The 16,555-nt window shown below is 41.6% G+C and overlaps 4 protein-coding genes across 5 annotated transcripts in view; 3 read left to right on the top strand and 1 right to left on the bottom strand.

Moving 5' to 3' along the window:
- The window catches only part of LOC134814714 (uncharacterized), a 75,960-nt gene that overhangs the window by 7,033 nt on the left and 52,372 nt on the right, over positions 1-16,555 (top strand). The window lies entirely within an intron of this gene.
- LOC134815807 (cytoplasmic FMR1-interacting protein 2-like) overlaps positions 1-16,555 on the top strand; it is a 45,574-nt gene that overhangs the window by 6,725 nt on the left and 22,294 nt on the right. The window lies entirely within an intron of this gene.
- Positions 780-2,231, bottom strand: LOC134815805 (uncharacterized). The gene has a single exon (XM_063824394.1). The coding sequence runs from the start codon at positions 2,217-2,219 to the stop codon at positions 849-851; it is 1,371 nt and encodes a 456-aa protein (XP_063680464.1). The 5' UTR covers positions 2,220-2,231; the 3' UTR covers positions 780-848.
- On the top strand, positions 5,455-6,372 carry LOC134814715 (uncharacterized). The gene is made up of 2 exons (XM_063822898.1): positions 5,455-5,468; positions 5,658-6,372. Exons 1-2 carry the CDS (start codon positions 5,455-5,457, stop codon positions 6,346-6,348), a joined length of 705 nt encoding a protein of 234 aa, XP_063678968.1. The 3' UTR covers positions 6,349-6,372.

Raw genomic sequence — 16,555 nt, 5'->3', positions numbered from 1 at the left:
TGGTAGCAGGGGCCCCTCTGGTAGCAGGGGCCCCCAGGTAGCAGGGGCCCCCAGGTAGCAGGGGCCCCTCTGGTAGCAGGGGCCCCCAGGTAACAGGGGCCCCCAGGTAGCAGGGGCCCCTCTGGTAGCAGGGGCCCCCAGGTAACAGGGGCCCCCAGGTAGCAGGGGCCCCTCTGGTAGCAGGGGCCCCCAGGTAACAGGGGCCCCCAGGTAGCAGGGGCCCCTCTGGTAGCAGGGGCCCCCAGGTAGCGATGCTACCACTACCCAGCCGGCTATCAGCCAAATAAGAAAGGGTGGTGTAGTGTACCCCCCCCCCCCCCAATAAGAGGGGGTGATGTAGTGTACCCCCCCCCCCCCCCATAAGAGGGGGTGGTGTAGTGTACCCACCCCCCTTATAAGAGGGGGTGATGTAGTGTACCCCCCCCCCCCATAAGAGGGGGTGGTGTAGTGTACCCACCCCCCCCCCCCCCCCCCAATAAGAAAGGGTGGTGTAGTGTACCCCCCCCCCCCCCCCCCCCCCCCCCCCCCCAGTAAGAGGGCGGTTGTACATGTAGTGTACCCACCCGCTAACGGCTAAACATGGTAAAACCAGACAGGTCAGAATAATCCTTCTCTCGAAAAAGGTTTTATTGAATAATGTTATCATTTGTATTGGCACCAGCCTCTCCGACGAATCTTTAATTTTGCAACTAGCTAATTTGTTAACAGTAAATCATATTTATTAACAAATAAGAACAATGACTATACAAATTGAATACATTTAATAAATTCATGCTTCAATTTTATTACAGCCCACAAAGTTTATAAAATTCAGTGAACATGCTATATAGCGCACCGACAGTCCACGTTCAACCCTCAGGATCGCTTTCCCCTTTGGAAATAGTCGTATACTTGATAGCATTTGCTCTTTTCTTGGGTTTCTCTATTTTCTTGTCCATTTGCATAACCTTGAAGCAGTAGATGGCACAAACAATGGACTCCGCAATGAAAATCAACCCCAGTATTCCAGTAGACCAGCCAAATGAAGCGTACGGAGCAATGAATCCCGACACAGTGGTCCCTATGAAGATGCCGGTAGGGAAAGCAGCACAGTAAAGAGAAACCAGCGAGTTAACAACCCACGTGGGCAGGTGGCCGTGGTGAGCCGCGCGGTACACATTAAACATAACCGGCAGAGCAGAGATACAGGCCATGGGGACAGCAAGTCCTAAGAAGGCGAGGGAGGTGATGAGTTGTGTTCTGGAGGGGGCGAGGAAGGTGAGGAGAGGGAGGGGCCCCACACAGACATACACCAGCGGGAGGAGAACACATGAGGCTAGCATCATTTTACAGGGCCCAAACTTGTCAATGAGCATACCTAATAGTGGGGAGAAAATGCAAACCACTGCTGTGCTGACAAGTTGGACTGTTCCGGACCAGACCACGTCTGCTCCGAACGTGTGCTCTGCGTACACTGAGAGAAGAGGCATGTGATAGGTCATGAGGATCTGGCCAAATGCCAAATGCCAAAGAGGGAACAACAGCCAAGGATCTAGAAATGAGGACCAGTTTTCAGTAGCTAGGCTCACTTCTTCATTTTCTTTGAGATCCTTCTTGCTAAAATTAGGGAAAAATGTCGCAGGAATTGAGCTTACCATCACTATAGCTCCAGGAACTATGAACGCTAATTTGAAGCCGCTAGAAGAATAGAGCACAGCCCCGATGAAAGGAGCACAAGCCACCGCACCATTTAGCACTGCCTCCCCAATGGAGGTAACAACACCAACTTTATCAGGGTAGATGGCAAGTAGAGCTGAAAATATGATAGTGTTGATACAGCCGCCTAGCATTCCAATCAGGAAACGATCCAGCACCGCTAGGATTTTGAAGACAGTCAAGTCTTGAACTATATCCAGCAGAGCGAAGAGCAAGGTGAAGAGACCAAGACAGGCGGCAGAAAGGGACATGACCACAGGTGTAGTAAACTTGGCCAGAAGAAAGGTGGCGAGGAATATGGGGCCAAATATCAAGCCAATGTGGGAGCCACCCAGAATTACTCCAGTCAAGGCGGTGGAGATGTTCCGGTCTTCGCTGTAGAGCGGGAGGAAGCTGTAAGGAAGGTTGAAGTTAAGGAATGTAACCGTTTGAAAAGCGCAGATGGAGATGAACGTTATAAGCTTTCTTCGAGCTGTAAACGTATCCACCACGGTAGAGGTAGGCTCTGAGGGTCGGTCTGCCATTTCTGGATTTAGGTCCCTAATTGCGAAAGGGTTAATAATATTGATTTAAGAACACAATTTAAGAGTTTGCTAACAGTGATTTGATAATCATGTAGGGAATGTTGGTGGACCATAAATTGGCCACTATCATACAGCATCTTGTTCTGTTCATTAGTGATGGCGAATTCACGTATCACTTTTGGTCAATTTTAGACCCCCTCCAACCCTCTGTAGACTGTGATCAGTTTTACGCATACAGTTTTATGCATAGCTATTGTGCCAAAGATACACTAGTGTAATCATTTGAGATTCAGTGGAGAGACCGTTGCCACTTGATAAGCCGCTCAGCTTAAAATACAAATAGGAAAATTATTCAATCACATCTTAAAGCAACTTCCCCAATAATTACTCAAATTTAAATTAAGGATATAATCTCGATGCAGAACTTGATTCTCGCCTAAAGAAAATGCTTCCCTGAATCAGCGCAATGAACATAACAAGATGCTGTATGAATGAAGAGAATTCGTAGTCCAAACATGAACATAACGATAAACATTTCTCCTCAACCTTGAGAATAAATTCGACATAAACCTTACCCTCAAAAACGTGAGTTTTATACTCTCAATCGCCGTTCAGTGTTATTACACATCTAAATTTCAACAATGCTATTAGTTCACAGGCTCACTATACGAAATCGAGACAATGGAAAATGATTCAAGTGTAAAGCTTGAACGATTACACCATTAGATGAGTTACATTATATTGAGTGTTTCTAATGAAGTATTCATAGGAATTGAGGGACTCAATCGAGGGAGTAGACATGTTTGATGATGTGACGTTACGAATTTTACTTTACTTCATTTGCCGGGTGTGGTTCTGGGACTTGTTATGAAACAAGAGGTTCCTTAGAACCTGTAAGGAGTATGACAGTAGGTGTACTCTCACAATGAACACACAGATAGCATTCCCTGGCAATATCAACATTTTAAGTACGATTTAATCACTCAACTTCAAAGCTTCCTGTAGGATTTTCCCAAAGCTAAAAACTTTGCCTCCGAGTGAAATTGAGTTATTTATACATTGATAAAGACCATATATATATATAGATATGGATGCAGGTCAACAATCGAAAGAATGCCAGAAGCATCGAAAACTATAAAAGTAAGACCAGGCCATGCAGTACTACTGTTTATCCCTGACGGTTAAAAAGAATTAAAACGAATTGTCAAAATAAAAAACTAAAGTGGACCAAAAGCCCAGAACTCTTTAAAACACGACGTGTTTTATACAAGGTAAGGTAAGGAAGACTACTGTTGTCAAGGAAAATTGCGTCGCGTGACTATGTGGTTACACTAGATACTGAAAAGTTGTGGTTTTCCCTGCAAAGTTATTACGTAAATTGTTGCGCGCGTCAGAAGTGGCGAATATACTGTATTTACCAGGCAAACACAGGTATATTAGCGATAAGAGCCATTGTCGGACGTGAGGAGAGTGAGGGGAGCGAGGTTGTTTATTGAGGTTGCTTATTGAGGTTGTTACAGAAGGCTACCGGACAACTGAACCCAATTTTGACTTTTCCTAGACAGGGTAGCTAGGGAAAATAATTATAAACCCAATCGGTCTACCTAATTTAAATTAACTTTGAAACGACAACTAAACCTAATCGTCACTAGAAATAACTAACAGATAAACAGGTTTTTAAATGCCGCTCTAGTTTAGCTGCTGCCTGGTTTCTACTGCTATAATTTATAGTGTTGTAATTAGGTTACTAATAAGATGAAGGTCATTTTATCACATTAGTGAAACTAACCTACGGCACTAACTACGGCACTAACTACGTCACTAACTACGTCACTAACTACGTTACTAACTACGGCACTAACTACGTCACTAACTACGTCACTAACTACGTTACTAACTACGTCACTAACTACGTCACTAACCTACGTCACTAACCTACGTCTAAACGAGCTTTTATTATTGCTTACTATATACTGTATCATACTACGATAAAATTAGTGTGGATACTACACCTTCCACTTTAACAAACTAACATGCTTGTGATTCAAATTATAAGATTATTTACGAATATACACATGATTAAAAAACAATTGATTTACAACAATTGAGAACAGGTCATGCATAGATCACATTTATTTACGGAAACATCCATCAATATGACTGGAAATACTTGCTTACAGACCTGATAGAATTACACAGAATTCTCGGAATTATTTGAAGTAAGCTCTGTTCAGGGATATGTTTGAATATGTGCATTAATTTAGCACACAATGCCTAGACTAGACACGCACAACAAGAAAACAAGAAAACGGAACGTCGCTTTTCCCGCTACCACTACTACTACTACTACTGTCACTAGTAGTTACCATGACAACACTACTACTACTACTACTACTTTTCCCACTAGGTAGTTTAATTAATCCGATTGAGAGCCTTGCTAACATATAGTAGATAGATATAGTGAATGGTATGTGATCCATTAAATTTGTTTGGACGAACAATGATGTTTTGTTGGAACATTTAATTAGATTTCCTGTAATTAGTTCTGCAGCCTTAATTTAATAATGCAGGGAACCAGTACCATTAGCCTTACCATTTAAATCAATTATTTTAAATGCTTCTCGTGGGAAGCGGGGGTTTGGACTAAGTGGGACTAAGAGAGACGAGTAAAGTTTGAATTGCTCGGGTCCTCTCAAAGATTTTAACACCATTTCACGAATTAATTAATTAATTATGTGCCCTTTAAAATTAAAGGGCACATAATAATTTAGGTCATTCGAGCGTAGACCATGGCCTATCGGGCGCCTATCGGGCGCCTATTGGGCGCCTATCAGACGCCTATCGGGCGGGTATAGGACGCAGCGGCGGAAGTCACTGCGGCGGTGTACAGTCCGGCGGAGGACGGTACAGCGGAGGACGGTACGGCGGTAGTTTCCAAAAAGGTTGGACGGTACGGCGGATCACATGACACCCGCTTTACTTTGGACAGTACGGCGGTACTAAACCTACTAGAAACTGTACCTATAAGATAGACCTAGCACTGCTAATATAACAAAATCGATTAGCTTTAAAAGTTCTATTTTCCTCTTTGTTACTTCGAAATCAATTTTAATTAAAATTAAATTGGATAAAGTTTAACATAAACATTGTGATTGCTAAGAACAGTTCTTGTTCCACTTTCTGGTTCGTATCAGATCGCGTCCGGTCTGCACAACGGTGGTTAAGCGAGTGCATGATGAGCTTGTTACGGTGAGATAACACTCATATCACTGCGCCGAGATGCAATGGGTCATAACAAGGGCATGAGAACACGTCACGAGGGATCGCATCCAGGAATCTGATCAACTGTAGCCAAGAAGAGAGGTTGCTCAGTGAAACGTAGATAATGATAGAGGCAAACAGTATATAAAGCGGATCAAAGGCGAACCTATGCTCCAGTTTGATAACAAAAGAACAAAGACGACGAGCAACGAGTTATCATCTTTGGGACGCGGAGAAGAACCTGCGAGCCCTGGAGGACAGCAGCTCTTGGTACGTGGACGCGACCTTCTCCTCTTCTCCTCAGCTCTTCTACCAACTCCTCACCATTCACGCTGAGATGGTAAACTTCAACGAGGACGCTACCTGGGTCTTCCCTTGCATCTACATCCTCCTCACCCACAAGGATACCCCCATCTACAAGAAAGCCTTCGAAGCCCTCGACAGTCTTGGCAACTTCTCTCCAGACAACATCATGGTGGACTACGAGCTAGCTCTCCGGAATGCCTTATCTGCCATCTTCCCTTCCGCACAAGTTGACGGCTGCTACTTTCATCTGTGTCAAGCGGTGATGCGGGCTGTCCAGCGACTTGGCTACAAGGAGCAGTACGAGCGAGTTACGACCTGGAACGCTTACGATCGGACCCACTTCCACATGAACAGAACGAACAACTTCGTGGAGTCCTGGAACAAGAAGTTCTCCACTATCCTTGGACACTCCAACCCCACCATCTACAACTTCATCACAGCACTTCAGATGGAGCAGAGTTCAACAGATGGGAAGCACGCAGCCTACCTGGTCGGAGAGAACCCAACGAAGAGGAAGAAAGCTCACAGCGACAAGGACATGAGGATTCACCGCATCGTGTAGAACTACCACTCTTACGAAGATGATGTCTTGACTTACCTGGATCTGCTCAGAAGTGTTATGCGAATTATTGATTGCTGTAACTTCTTGATAATGATTTGTGGGATTTAGATATTATTGCTATTGAGTGTGACAAGTTATATTAACTTTTTGATTTTCAACAACTCAATATTCTCGATTTACATTGTCTGCAAAGCCCTGAATAAAAAAAATGAACAACTAAACTAACAAGAATTATACAAAATGATAAAGGGAAAAGAAAAAATAAAACTTGTAATGCGAATCTAGAACAAAACTTATAGGTTTCTATGTAGAAACAAGTTAAATGTGTAAGTTCTGTCTTAGGTACAGTTTCTAGTAGTAGTAGTACCGCCGTACTGTCCAAAGTAAAGTGGAGAGGCCGACGACCAGGCCCCCTTATTATTAGGGGTCCCACGGAGATCAGATCATATCACCAATTAGTGACGTATAATTAGTGATGTTGCTGGCAAAATAACTAGTTTATCGAAAACTTTTGATGATTAAGGGGGGGGGCCAATGGGTATTTTTTTGTGAAACTTGATTTCGAGATAGCAGTTGACCAACAAACTAGGACCAGTGACCGAACTTTTGAGGGGGTCCCGGACCCCAACCGCCAAACGGTGCGCGCAGGGCAGCCACGCCCATATTTGGTCCAAATTAGGCCCAATTTAGCCAAATACCCTGTACATGCCCCAAACCCAGGTTTATGGTGCTCTACTTGTAGCTAGTGGTCTCCTGAACTCGTATATGAAATTTCATCAAGATTGGACAAAAAATGACTGAGTTATGAGCCAAAAACCATATGCCCATATTTGGGCATACGCACCAAATTTGGTAGATTTCGTCCCATAAATTGGTCAAATATCAATATTTTTGAATGAAACTTACTTTATATGAAAGGTAAGCCTAAACTACATATTCTCTGTAATTTATAGCTTTATATCTGTTTAAATGTGGATACTAAGGCGAAAAAACCACAAAAAATGAACTAAATTGCCCATATCTCGGTTCGCGATATTCGCGGAATTGATCTCACCAAAATTGTAACAACTCAATCAGTTTTCAAAATTTTTGCATGAAATTTTTGGAATCGACTTGAAATCGCATTTCGACCTTATTTTAAGAACGGATTTTTGATTTAGGCCTCAAAAAAAATTTGGCGGCCAAATTCCAAAATTATATTACAGAAATTCAGAATTTGGCCGCCAAATTTTTTTTGAGGCCTAAATCAAAAATCCGTTCTTAAAATAAGGTCGAAATGCGATTTCGAGTCGATTTCAAAAATTTCATGCAAAAATTTTGAAAACTGATCGAGTTGTTACAATTTTGGTGAGATCAATTCCGCGAATATCGCGAACCGAGATATGGGCAATTTAGTTCATTTTTTGTGGTTTTTTCGCCTTAGTATCCACATTTAAACAGATATAAAGCTATAACTTACAGAGAATATGTAGTTTAGGCTTACCTTTCATATAAAGTAAGTCTCATCCAAAAATATTGATATTTGACCAATTTATGGGACGAAATCTACCAAATTTGGTGCGTATGCCCAAATATGGGCATATGGTTTTTGGCTCATAACTCAGTCATTTTTTGTCCAATCTTGATGAAATTTCATATACGAGTTCAGGAGACCACTAGCTACAAGTAGAGCACCATAAACCTGGGTTTTGGGCATGTTCAGGGTATTTGGCTAAATTGGGCCTAATTTGGACCAAATATGGGCGTGGCTGCCCTGCGCGCACCGTTTGGCGGTTGGGGTCCGGGACCCCCTCAAAAGTTCGGTCACTGGTCCTAGTTTGTTGGTCAACTACTATCTCGAAATCAAGTTTCACAAAAAAATACCCATTGACCCCCCCCCTTAAATTTCATAGTATTCTAATAGAGGTATAGTTCTTCAAAATAGGGGCAAGATATGTTTACTTTGTCACATCAGTTATTATAAGAGTTAGGTAATCGTCATCAGATTAAAAGGTATTTTTCGTAGTTTGGATCGATTACTACTACTATGTCGGAGCTAAGTCCGATCTACGCCAGAAAACCCCCTCCATATATCCCTGTCCCGCATCAGGGTTCGCAGTTCCTCTTTAGAGTTTGTCCCAACTTCCTTCAGTAACATAGACAAGTAGCTTTGTCTTGGTCGGCCTTGCTGTGCTCTACCGTGCGTAGGTTCCCATAAGACTAAATCACTGGCAAGTAGCTCAGGATGTCGGATGCAGTGTCCCGCCATTTTTAATCTCCTGCTTCGTAACTTGTTTGACAGCCTTGGGAGGCTACCATACAAAGTTATATTGCTGACCTTGTCCTTCCATGAGATACCCAGCACCATACGCAACATCTTTGTGTATGTCCCGTCCAAACTTTTCTCTTGAGCCTTTGTCAGTGTCCAGGTTTCTGATCCGTAGAGCAGTACTGATTCACAAGCCGCTATGAACAATCTAATCTTTAGGCTCTTTGAGAGTTTGGATTTCCAGATATCCTTCAGTCTATGTAGGGCACCCCACGCTTTTCCCTTTCTAAACCCTTATCTCCCTATCTGTGCTCTCAATCCAGGAGCCTAAGTAGATGAAATCATCTACATTTTCTATGGCTTCCCCGGATCGACTTTGTAGGTCGCTAGATCGATCCTCCATATTCAGTGTCATGACCTTGGTCTTGCCTTCGTTTATGTGTAGTCCCAAGCTTGCTGCCGCCGATTCTACTCTGAGCAGGAACTCGTTAGCCTTGTCCATGTCCTCAGATATAAGTGCTATATCATCTGCAAAGTCCACATCGGTGATGATCTTGGGCCCCACTCTTCTGCTTTTTCTACGTTCGAGGGTGAGTCCAAGTCGCTCCGCATCATCGCCTATGGCTTGCCTCATACAGTAGTCGATGACTATTGCAAAGAGGTAAGGTGCTAAGGTATCACCCTGTAACACACCTGCAAGTATCTCGAACAATTCAGTTTCTCCGTCTGGAGTTAGGACTTTGGCCATTGTCTTCTCGTACATGAGCCGTATAAGCTGCACGATTTTGACTGGAATGCCGTAAGCTTCTAGAATCTTTAGCATTTTCCCACGATGTACACTGTCGAAAGCCTTCTTAAAGTCTATAAATGTCAGAACAGCTGGCAGTTTCCGACTCTTGACACCCTCTATAAGACGTCTCAGTACCAATATCTGTTGAGTTGTTGACCTTCCTGGTCTGAATCCATTCTGGTTTCTACGCAGAATTGTCTCGATTTCTGGCTTCAACCGGTTTAGAACCATCTTGTTTAGAGACTTGGCAACTAGGGATGACAAGCTTATTCCCCGATAGTTCATTGGTTCGCTAAGGTCGCCCTTCTTTGGAATTGGTATGATGTTGGCAGTTGACCATTGGTCTGGTTTCTCACCTTTCAATAGAGCATTGTTACAGAAGTCTAAGACAATTTGATCAAGGTCGCATCGTTTTAAGACTTCTGGGGCTATGTTGTCGTCACCCCATGCTTTCCCTTCCTTTATGCTGGACTTTGCTTTCCTGTACTCATCCAACGTAAACGGTTCTGTTCCGATATTCAGAGGTGGGTGGACTGGATCAATATCCTCTTCCGCGTTCTCTACCGTCGGTGGTGAGCCGAGAAGAGTAGCAAAATAGTCCTTCCATTTCTGAACCCTTTCCGTTGGTGAGTTTCCCTTGATTTTGCCAGTATATGATGGAGCTTTACCTGTGATCTTGTTGATCATGGTCCAGCTTTTAGCATGTCTGCCCTGCCAACTTGCTTCCTCCAGTTCCCGGACCTGCCCCTCCAGCAGGTGCTCTTTGGCTGCTTGATAAGCATCGCCTAGCTTCTGTTTGCCCTCTTGAACAGCTATTCGGTTGTCTTCTGTAGCATCTGAGTGGTATTTTATGCTACATTCCCTCAGCTTCAGCCTGGCAATCTCAACACTTGGAGTCGCTGAGATTTTACATCTTTTCTTTTTCTCCTTTTCAGGTAGTAAAAGTCGAGAAGTTGTCCTATTCGCATCAATAAAGCATTGGTACCTTTCTGTTGCCGTCTGATCATCCTTTTCAAGTATGGAAAAGCGGTTTTTAACTTCCACTGTGTACCTCTCTTGTAGAGCGATATCAGTTTTAAGTTTAGACCAGTCCAGAACCGGAGCCCTCTTCTCCGTCTTGCTTATCCGTAGACTAAGCTTTACCCTTGCTACGACTACTCTGTGATCCGAGCCAATACTGTGGAAACTACCATATGCTTCGGAGTTCTTGACGGAGTTCCGCCATTTCTTCCGGCAAATGATGAAGTCGATTTGAGATTTACTTTGACTCATATCTGAGAGATATGTCCAGAGTTTACCTCTTCGCTTCTGAAATCTGGTGTTTGTGATTTCTAGCTGTCGCTCCAACAGCATATCCTCTAGCAGTCTACCATTTCGGTTTGCTGGACCCTTGTGGAAGGATGTCCAGTTTCCTGATGATGAGACATGCGCATTGAGGTCTCCTACAACGAATAGTAAGTTGTGGGCTGGTATCTGGTCGATGGCACCACCAAGGCTGTCGTAGTAGTTTTCTGCTTCGTCGACAGTCGCCCCCTCTGTCGGGCTATACCCACTGCGAGCTGATCATTCGCGAGGTGAAAATGAGCGCTGGGGACGATCTCTCTGAAATTTTACCTGTTGGTTCAGTGGACGATTTTAGCCACAGCGCCTTAAATTTAGCACGATCGTCCATAATCACACAAAGTTACAGCTAATTTAGTGATGTAAACACTCGTCGCAATATACTGGAATTGAATCGAGCGCGTTACTATGGTTACTGCGCGTTGATATGGTTACTAGATTTAGATTAGATTCATCGTTTTAGCGCGCGTAGCATGTAGCATTATTACAATTCTATCATATTGTCATATTATTATTAGATGCACGAGTTTAGCTGCATTTTACATTTAATTTCAGGAATCTGCAAGATTTGTAATCGATTAGATAATATTTAATTTCGTTCTTCATTCCTTGCTTGGCGGTCCTCATTTATGTATGTATTTTACCTGGGAGCGGGAACTCCAGGCTACGCTTTTCATTAACCGGGATGTAATTTTCATAAACCGATTAGAGTTTAGTCAGTATGACATGCTGATCGCCGCCAGACAGTTGAAAATTTGTTTCATACACATAAAATTGATTGTGTCATATCTGAGTTCTTGGCTGTATTTCGAAACCTCAGTCAGTTGTGGGTTTTTACCGGCCTAAATAAAAAGTCAAGTTTACAGGACATTTCTGGGGAACCTTACTATGTGTTTTACTTAACAAGATCAAAGATGCGAAGGTGAGGAAAAGGAAGCGTGCGTTCGAGAGCGTATCATTTTGTACATTATAAATATATTACCCCGATCTGAAGCAGGAGGTGACCGGGATTGGCAATTTTGAGTTATCCCGGTCCCGGTCAACCGGGTCAAGTCACATTTTTCATCCCGGTCGCGGTCAAATGCTGATTTATGATCCCGGTCAATTCAGGATTCTTGGTCCCGGTCCCGGTCAATCACTCAAATTTGCCGGGATTTTGACCGGGATCTTTTACATAATTTCATTCACTGTGATTTTAAGTTTTTACTTCATTCATTGTGAATTTCATCTTAAAACAACCTCTGAGCCAAATAAAACAATGTTTAAAATTGCTAAACAAGTTTAGGTAACTAATATCGTTACATAACTCATAAGTGCAAACTAACAAGTTTTCAACTCGGGCTACGCCCAATTGTCAATTGGAGAATGAAACTGTTGAATAATGAGGGATCATTGACTGAGGAATGAGGAAGAACTTGAGTAATCAGTACATGAACATTATTGGTGTAGTACATTAGGCCCATGCCCCATATTGACGGGTTTTTTCTATTTTTTTCTAATTTAATATTCTAGTTATTACTTATTCAAATTGTTCAATTATAATGTAAATGAAAGTTGCAGCTTTCAATATGAGAATACCAGTTTTGGTCCCGGTCATCCCGGTAAAATCCCGGTCATCCCGAAAAAATTGTATTGTTGGTCCCGGTCCTGGTCCCGGTCCCGGTAAGATAGAAATCCCAGAAATTATTGGTCCCGGTCCCGGTCACGGTAAATTGATAATCTCAGTCCCGGTCCCGGTCAAGCCACATTTTTTATCCCGGTCCCGGTCCCGGTCAGGCCTAAAATCATGTCCCGGTCACCTCCTGATCTGAATTTTGATGACTAGAAAACAGTGAATACAATTAATGTTTATTAATATTATTATCGAACTTCATATTATATTGTTTATCCTAAGTAAAGATCTGATAACTCTACAACAGGGATCGGTTAAACTATAAATGGAAACAATTTAAATACTGAAACATAAACTAGTGTTAACATATCTATAATACGTTAACTTAAAACTTAATTACATCAACTTGCAAGATTTAAAAAATTTTCCCTATAAAATACAGAGGCAATATCAAATATGGCACAGTTCAGTCAAATGAAAAAATCTGTTTGTTGATGGCACTGAAGAATATTTTGAAAAAAGCTACGATGAAAGTTGAAGGAACAGTTAAAGGAACACTATACCAATTTCAGAATGTAAATTTTCGTGTTTAAATATCATACTTTATAAGGTATAAAGTTTCGTATTATTAATCAAAAGTTGGTGTAATATCACACGTAACACGTTTTAGATATTAAACAGAAGAAAGTTTTTTGTCCTAGATCAAGAGCTGCTCATTTCTCACAAGCAGTGTGGTCGGGGTTCTGTTCTTCGATTCTTGCTGCCTTTGTCTTTCGCACGCAAGTAGGAGTACCCTGAGGATTAGAGGCAATAATAATAATAACGCTTTATTTGTATACCGCTTAGGCCGTATAATCAACCATGAATTATTAAAATTTTATAGTTCTACAATTGGAACCTGCGACTTGTTTTGCAGTGAATCACAATCCAGACGAAATGTGTAATTTTAAAAAGTATAGGTACACACCTGTCCGTAGTTTCTCGTACATCACGCGTGACGTCCGGCTAGAAGGAGTTTCTCCCAGGTCTGCTGTCTAGGAAGAGAGAATGGGAGATGAGAGCTGTTTGAGCTTTATGATTTCACTTAACAGCCAGAGGTGCCATAAGCTAACTCGTCGTAAATTGCGAGCTCTGGCAGGTATCCTCGGGTGATTGTCAGATGAGATGGTGGTCCAAAAGAAACTGCTGGGAGCCTGACAGAAAACCGTATTGCAAGCCCCGAAACGGTGTCAGGTTTGTGACTGAAGATTCTGATCAAGCTCAGGGTTGAGTCTACACAGTGTCGCCACTTGCCGATGCCAGTTGATGCGACAGGACACTGATTTAAGTGGGAAGTTGTGTCTAAGAAACAGCGTGTGGTTCGGGTGCCGGTTGAACGCATGTAATAGGGAGGGTATATCCGTATTTCGCTGCTAGGAGGTGGTCCGCAGATTGCGTGAAGATGCCTACTTTTAAACCTATCAATAGGTTCAATAGGTAGGTGCTAGTGATGCAGTCCTTGACCCGGAAGCTAAGGCTTCCCCGTTTCTCGCTCATTTGTGCTCCGATGTTCTTGTGACCTCAGCAGGGCTCAAGTGCAGGATGAGGGACATGGCCGACCAGGAGAAAGTTGTTTTAGAGAGGTATTTTTATACAGTTTAACTGTATCATTACCCTTGGAAATCTCTCGACCCAAACGATGCCAAATTCTGCCTCCGAGCACAAGTACTTTGTAGGGGGTCAGCGAGTCATTTCATGTCTATTGTTCAATGTCGTTGAGTACAGGGGAAGTTAGCTGCTGTCTACTGCCGTTATTCTCCAATTCTTAGAGTTCGTCTTTCGCACGTGAGTAAGTTTCCTGGGGAAAATAAATAGTCAACCACAAATTATTAATAATAAACATAGATGGACTTCCCACAATTATAACCAGTAAATCTGACACCTGCTAGCTGGCGTAAATTTAAAATTTAACACGCAGTGCGCGCGCCGCGCGCTAAAAATATCTCAAATTTGAAAACTGATGTGGTTTTTACCGAAAATCGAATTCGCGCCAGCCGCCAGTAGATGAATCCATAAATTTGGAACATTGGTACATCGCAGTATTGGCCGTATTTGAGTGCTCGGAAGGCTCAGTTCGGATTTCTAAGATGGATATAGCCGTAAGCTAGGCCTAGGAACCATAAAAAGTCGTATAAAACTACCCATGGAATGACCAGAAATGAACGAAAATGAACATTCTTCTCTAAGTGCTCAGAATGGTTTAAAATGGGTCGGAAAGTGTTTATATTAGTCCTAGGACCACTCAAACCAAGTTTGAGAATCATTACATGTCTAGAACCGATGTTACCAATGTTCCAAAATGTCCCAATTTTGGCACAATAATCCTCCTGAGAATCCAGATTTTTGGAACATGGGCACATCGAAGTATTGGCTGTATTTAAGTGCTGGGAAGCCTCAATTCGGTTTTCTAAGATGGATGTAGGTAAAAACTAGGCCTAAGAGCCATCAAAACTCAAATAACATTACCCAGGTTCATGGAATGTATGGAAAATGAACAAAAATGAAAATAGTAGTTGAGATGGTGGAAACATTTGATACAATTTTGGAAACATGCTTTTACAGCCGTATTTATGCTTGTACTGACTTGGACATGTTCACAAAAAGGTGGCACTAGAGATTGATTTTTCACTGCCAAAATTGTGTGAAGCATTTTAAAATACTTGTATCTCAAGGAGTATGCTATGAAAGTTAACCAAATTTTAATGTGGTCCAAAAAGATTCAAATGTCACATAATAAAGTCATTCATCTCTTTATATCTGTTAATTGTGCAGATATGAGCCAGAAATCACAAAATATTCATTTCTTGCACCTCTAATCATGAATTTACATTCTGTGAGTGTGTCCTGCTTCTCAATGTGATTATTGAACCTTTTTGAGATAGCTGAGTGTTAAAAGTGCAAAGAATCACCGGTTAAATGTGGAGTTACGATGCAATTATCACATACAGGGTTAATTCTGACTAAGTATTTTAGAATGATGAATGTGATATGAATATCAACGGAATGATTGTAACAATGAACTCTATCAATGTCAATTATATCATGCTAACTAATATTTAGAGAATTTAGATGGTTAAAAGTGCCATAATGAGTCAAAAATCACATAAATGAGCATGTATTGAAATTATGCTGTATCAGGGGAATGTACACTGTCCATTTGAACACTGTCCATTAGTACTCCGATGAAAAAGCGATGAATGTCGATTTGCCGTGATTCTAGCTTTGTGTGTTATTGTGTGATTTCAATGCACGGCAATGAAGGGACTCAGGTACCACGATCTGGCAGACAAACATGTCTGAACAGACATAGCGAGTCAGATCTGTGATCTGGTTCAGGAAATTTTATCGTTTAAGAGATATTCATATTTCATATGAATCAATACTCAGGTTTCTAATTTTGGACTCGCCCGGGGTTTGATTATGATACTTTGAGGAATGACATTTGATTTATAAGTTGATTTCAAATCCCCTATGGGTACCAGAAATACTGGTTTCACAACAACATCACTTTTTGGCTCTATATCAGGTTGGTATTCATAGTAAATCTGCAGTAATTTGTTGTGACACTGCACTTGTTTATGGTCATGGAGAAGTTCGTTATTAGAGTAATAGTGGAATCAATAATCACAAAACACTCATTTTAAACTGATTAAACTAGGCAAGTACTTTTACTACTCAAGCCATGATAATTTTGTCTCCATACTGTGACAAATGAATCAATCAGTTACGTATAATACTTAATTGAATTTTTGAAATGTGATTATCGATTCATTACCTTTCTTTTCAAAATGTCATTACAACTTGAACATTACATATGATTCAATTGTCATACTTTAAAGAAAATTACATAGTTGGTAGCCAGATTTGTGTGATTTTTGAATCATTTAACCACCCAGATCAAAAATTATCGCTCAAAGGCCTTCAACATGGTATAAGCTTAGACAGGGATTCAAAAATCACATAATAAGAACCATAGAATGGATATATGTTGTCATATTGTGCACTTAATTTAAGGCTTACTATAGTGAGACTTAATAGCGCACCAATAACGAAAATTTGATTTTTGAATCATATTAACTGGTTTTAATACTATTTAATACTATTTTGTACCCTAACAAATGATAGAAAGCCAATAAAAACGTAAGATGATTCAATAATCACTGCTCAAAATAGGCTC

This window comes from Bolinopsis microptera, chromosome 5, assembly GCF_026151205.1.
Source record: "Bolinopsis microptera isolate Bmic1 chromosome 5, MBARI_Bmic_1.0, whole genome shotgun sequence".
In the NCBI taxonomy this organism is placed as follows: Eukaryota; Metazoa; Ctenophora; class Tentaculata; order Lobata; family Bolinopsidae; genus Bolinopsis; species Bolinopsis microptera.
The sequence above is the reverse complement of the archived record's forward strand: the minus strand, read 5'-3'. Positions and strand labels throughout refer to the sequence as shown.

Bases quoted from the DNA above. Each gene is read 5' to 3' on its own strand.
- LOC134815805 (XM_063824394.1), bottom strand. From the start codon at position 2,219: ATGGCAGACCGACCCTCAGAGCCTACCTCTACCGTGGTGGATACGTTT.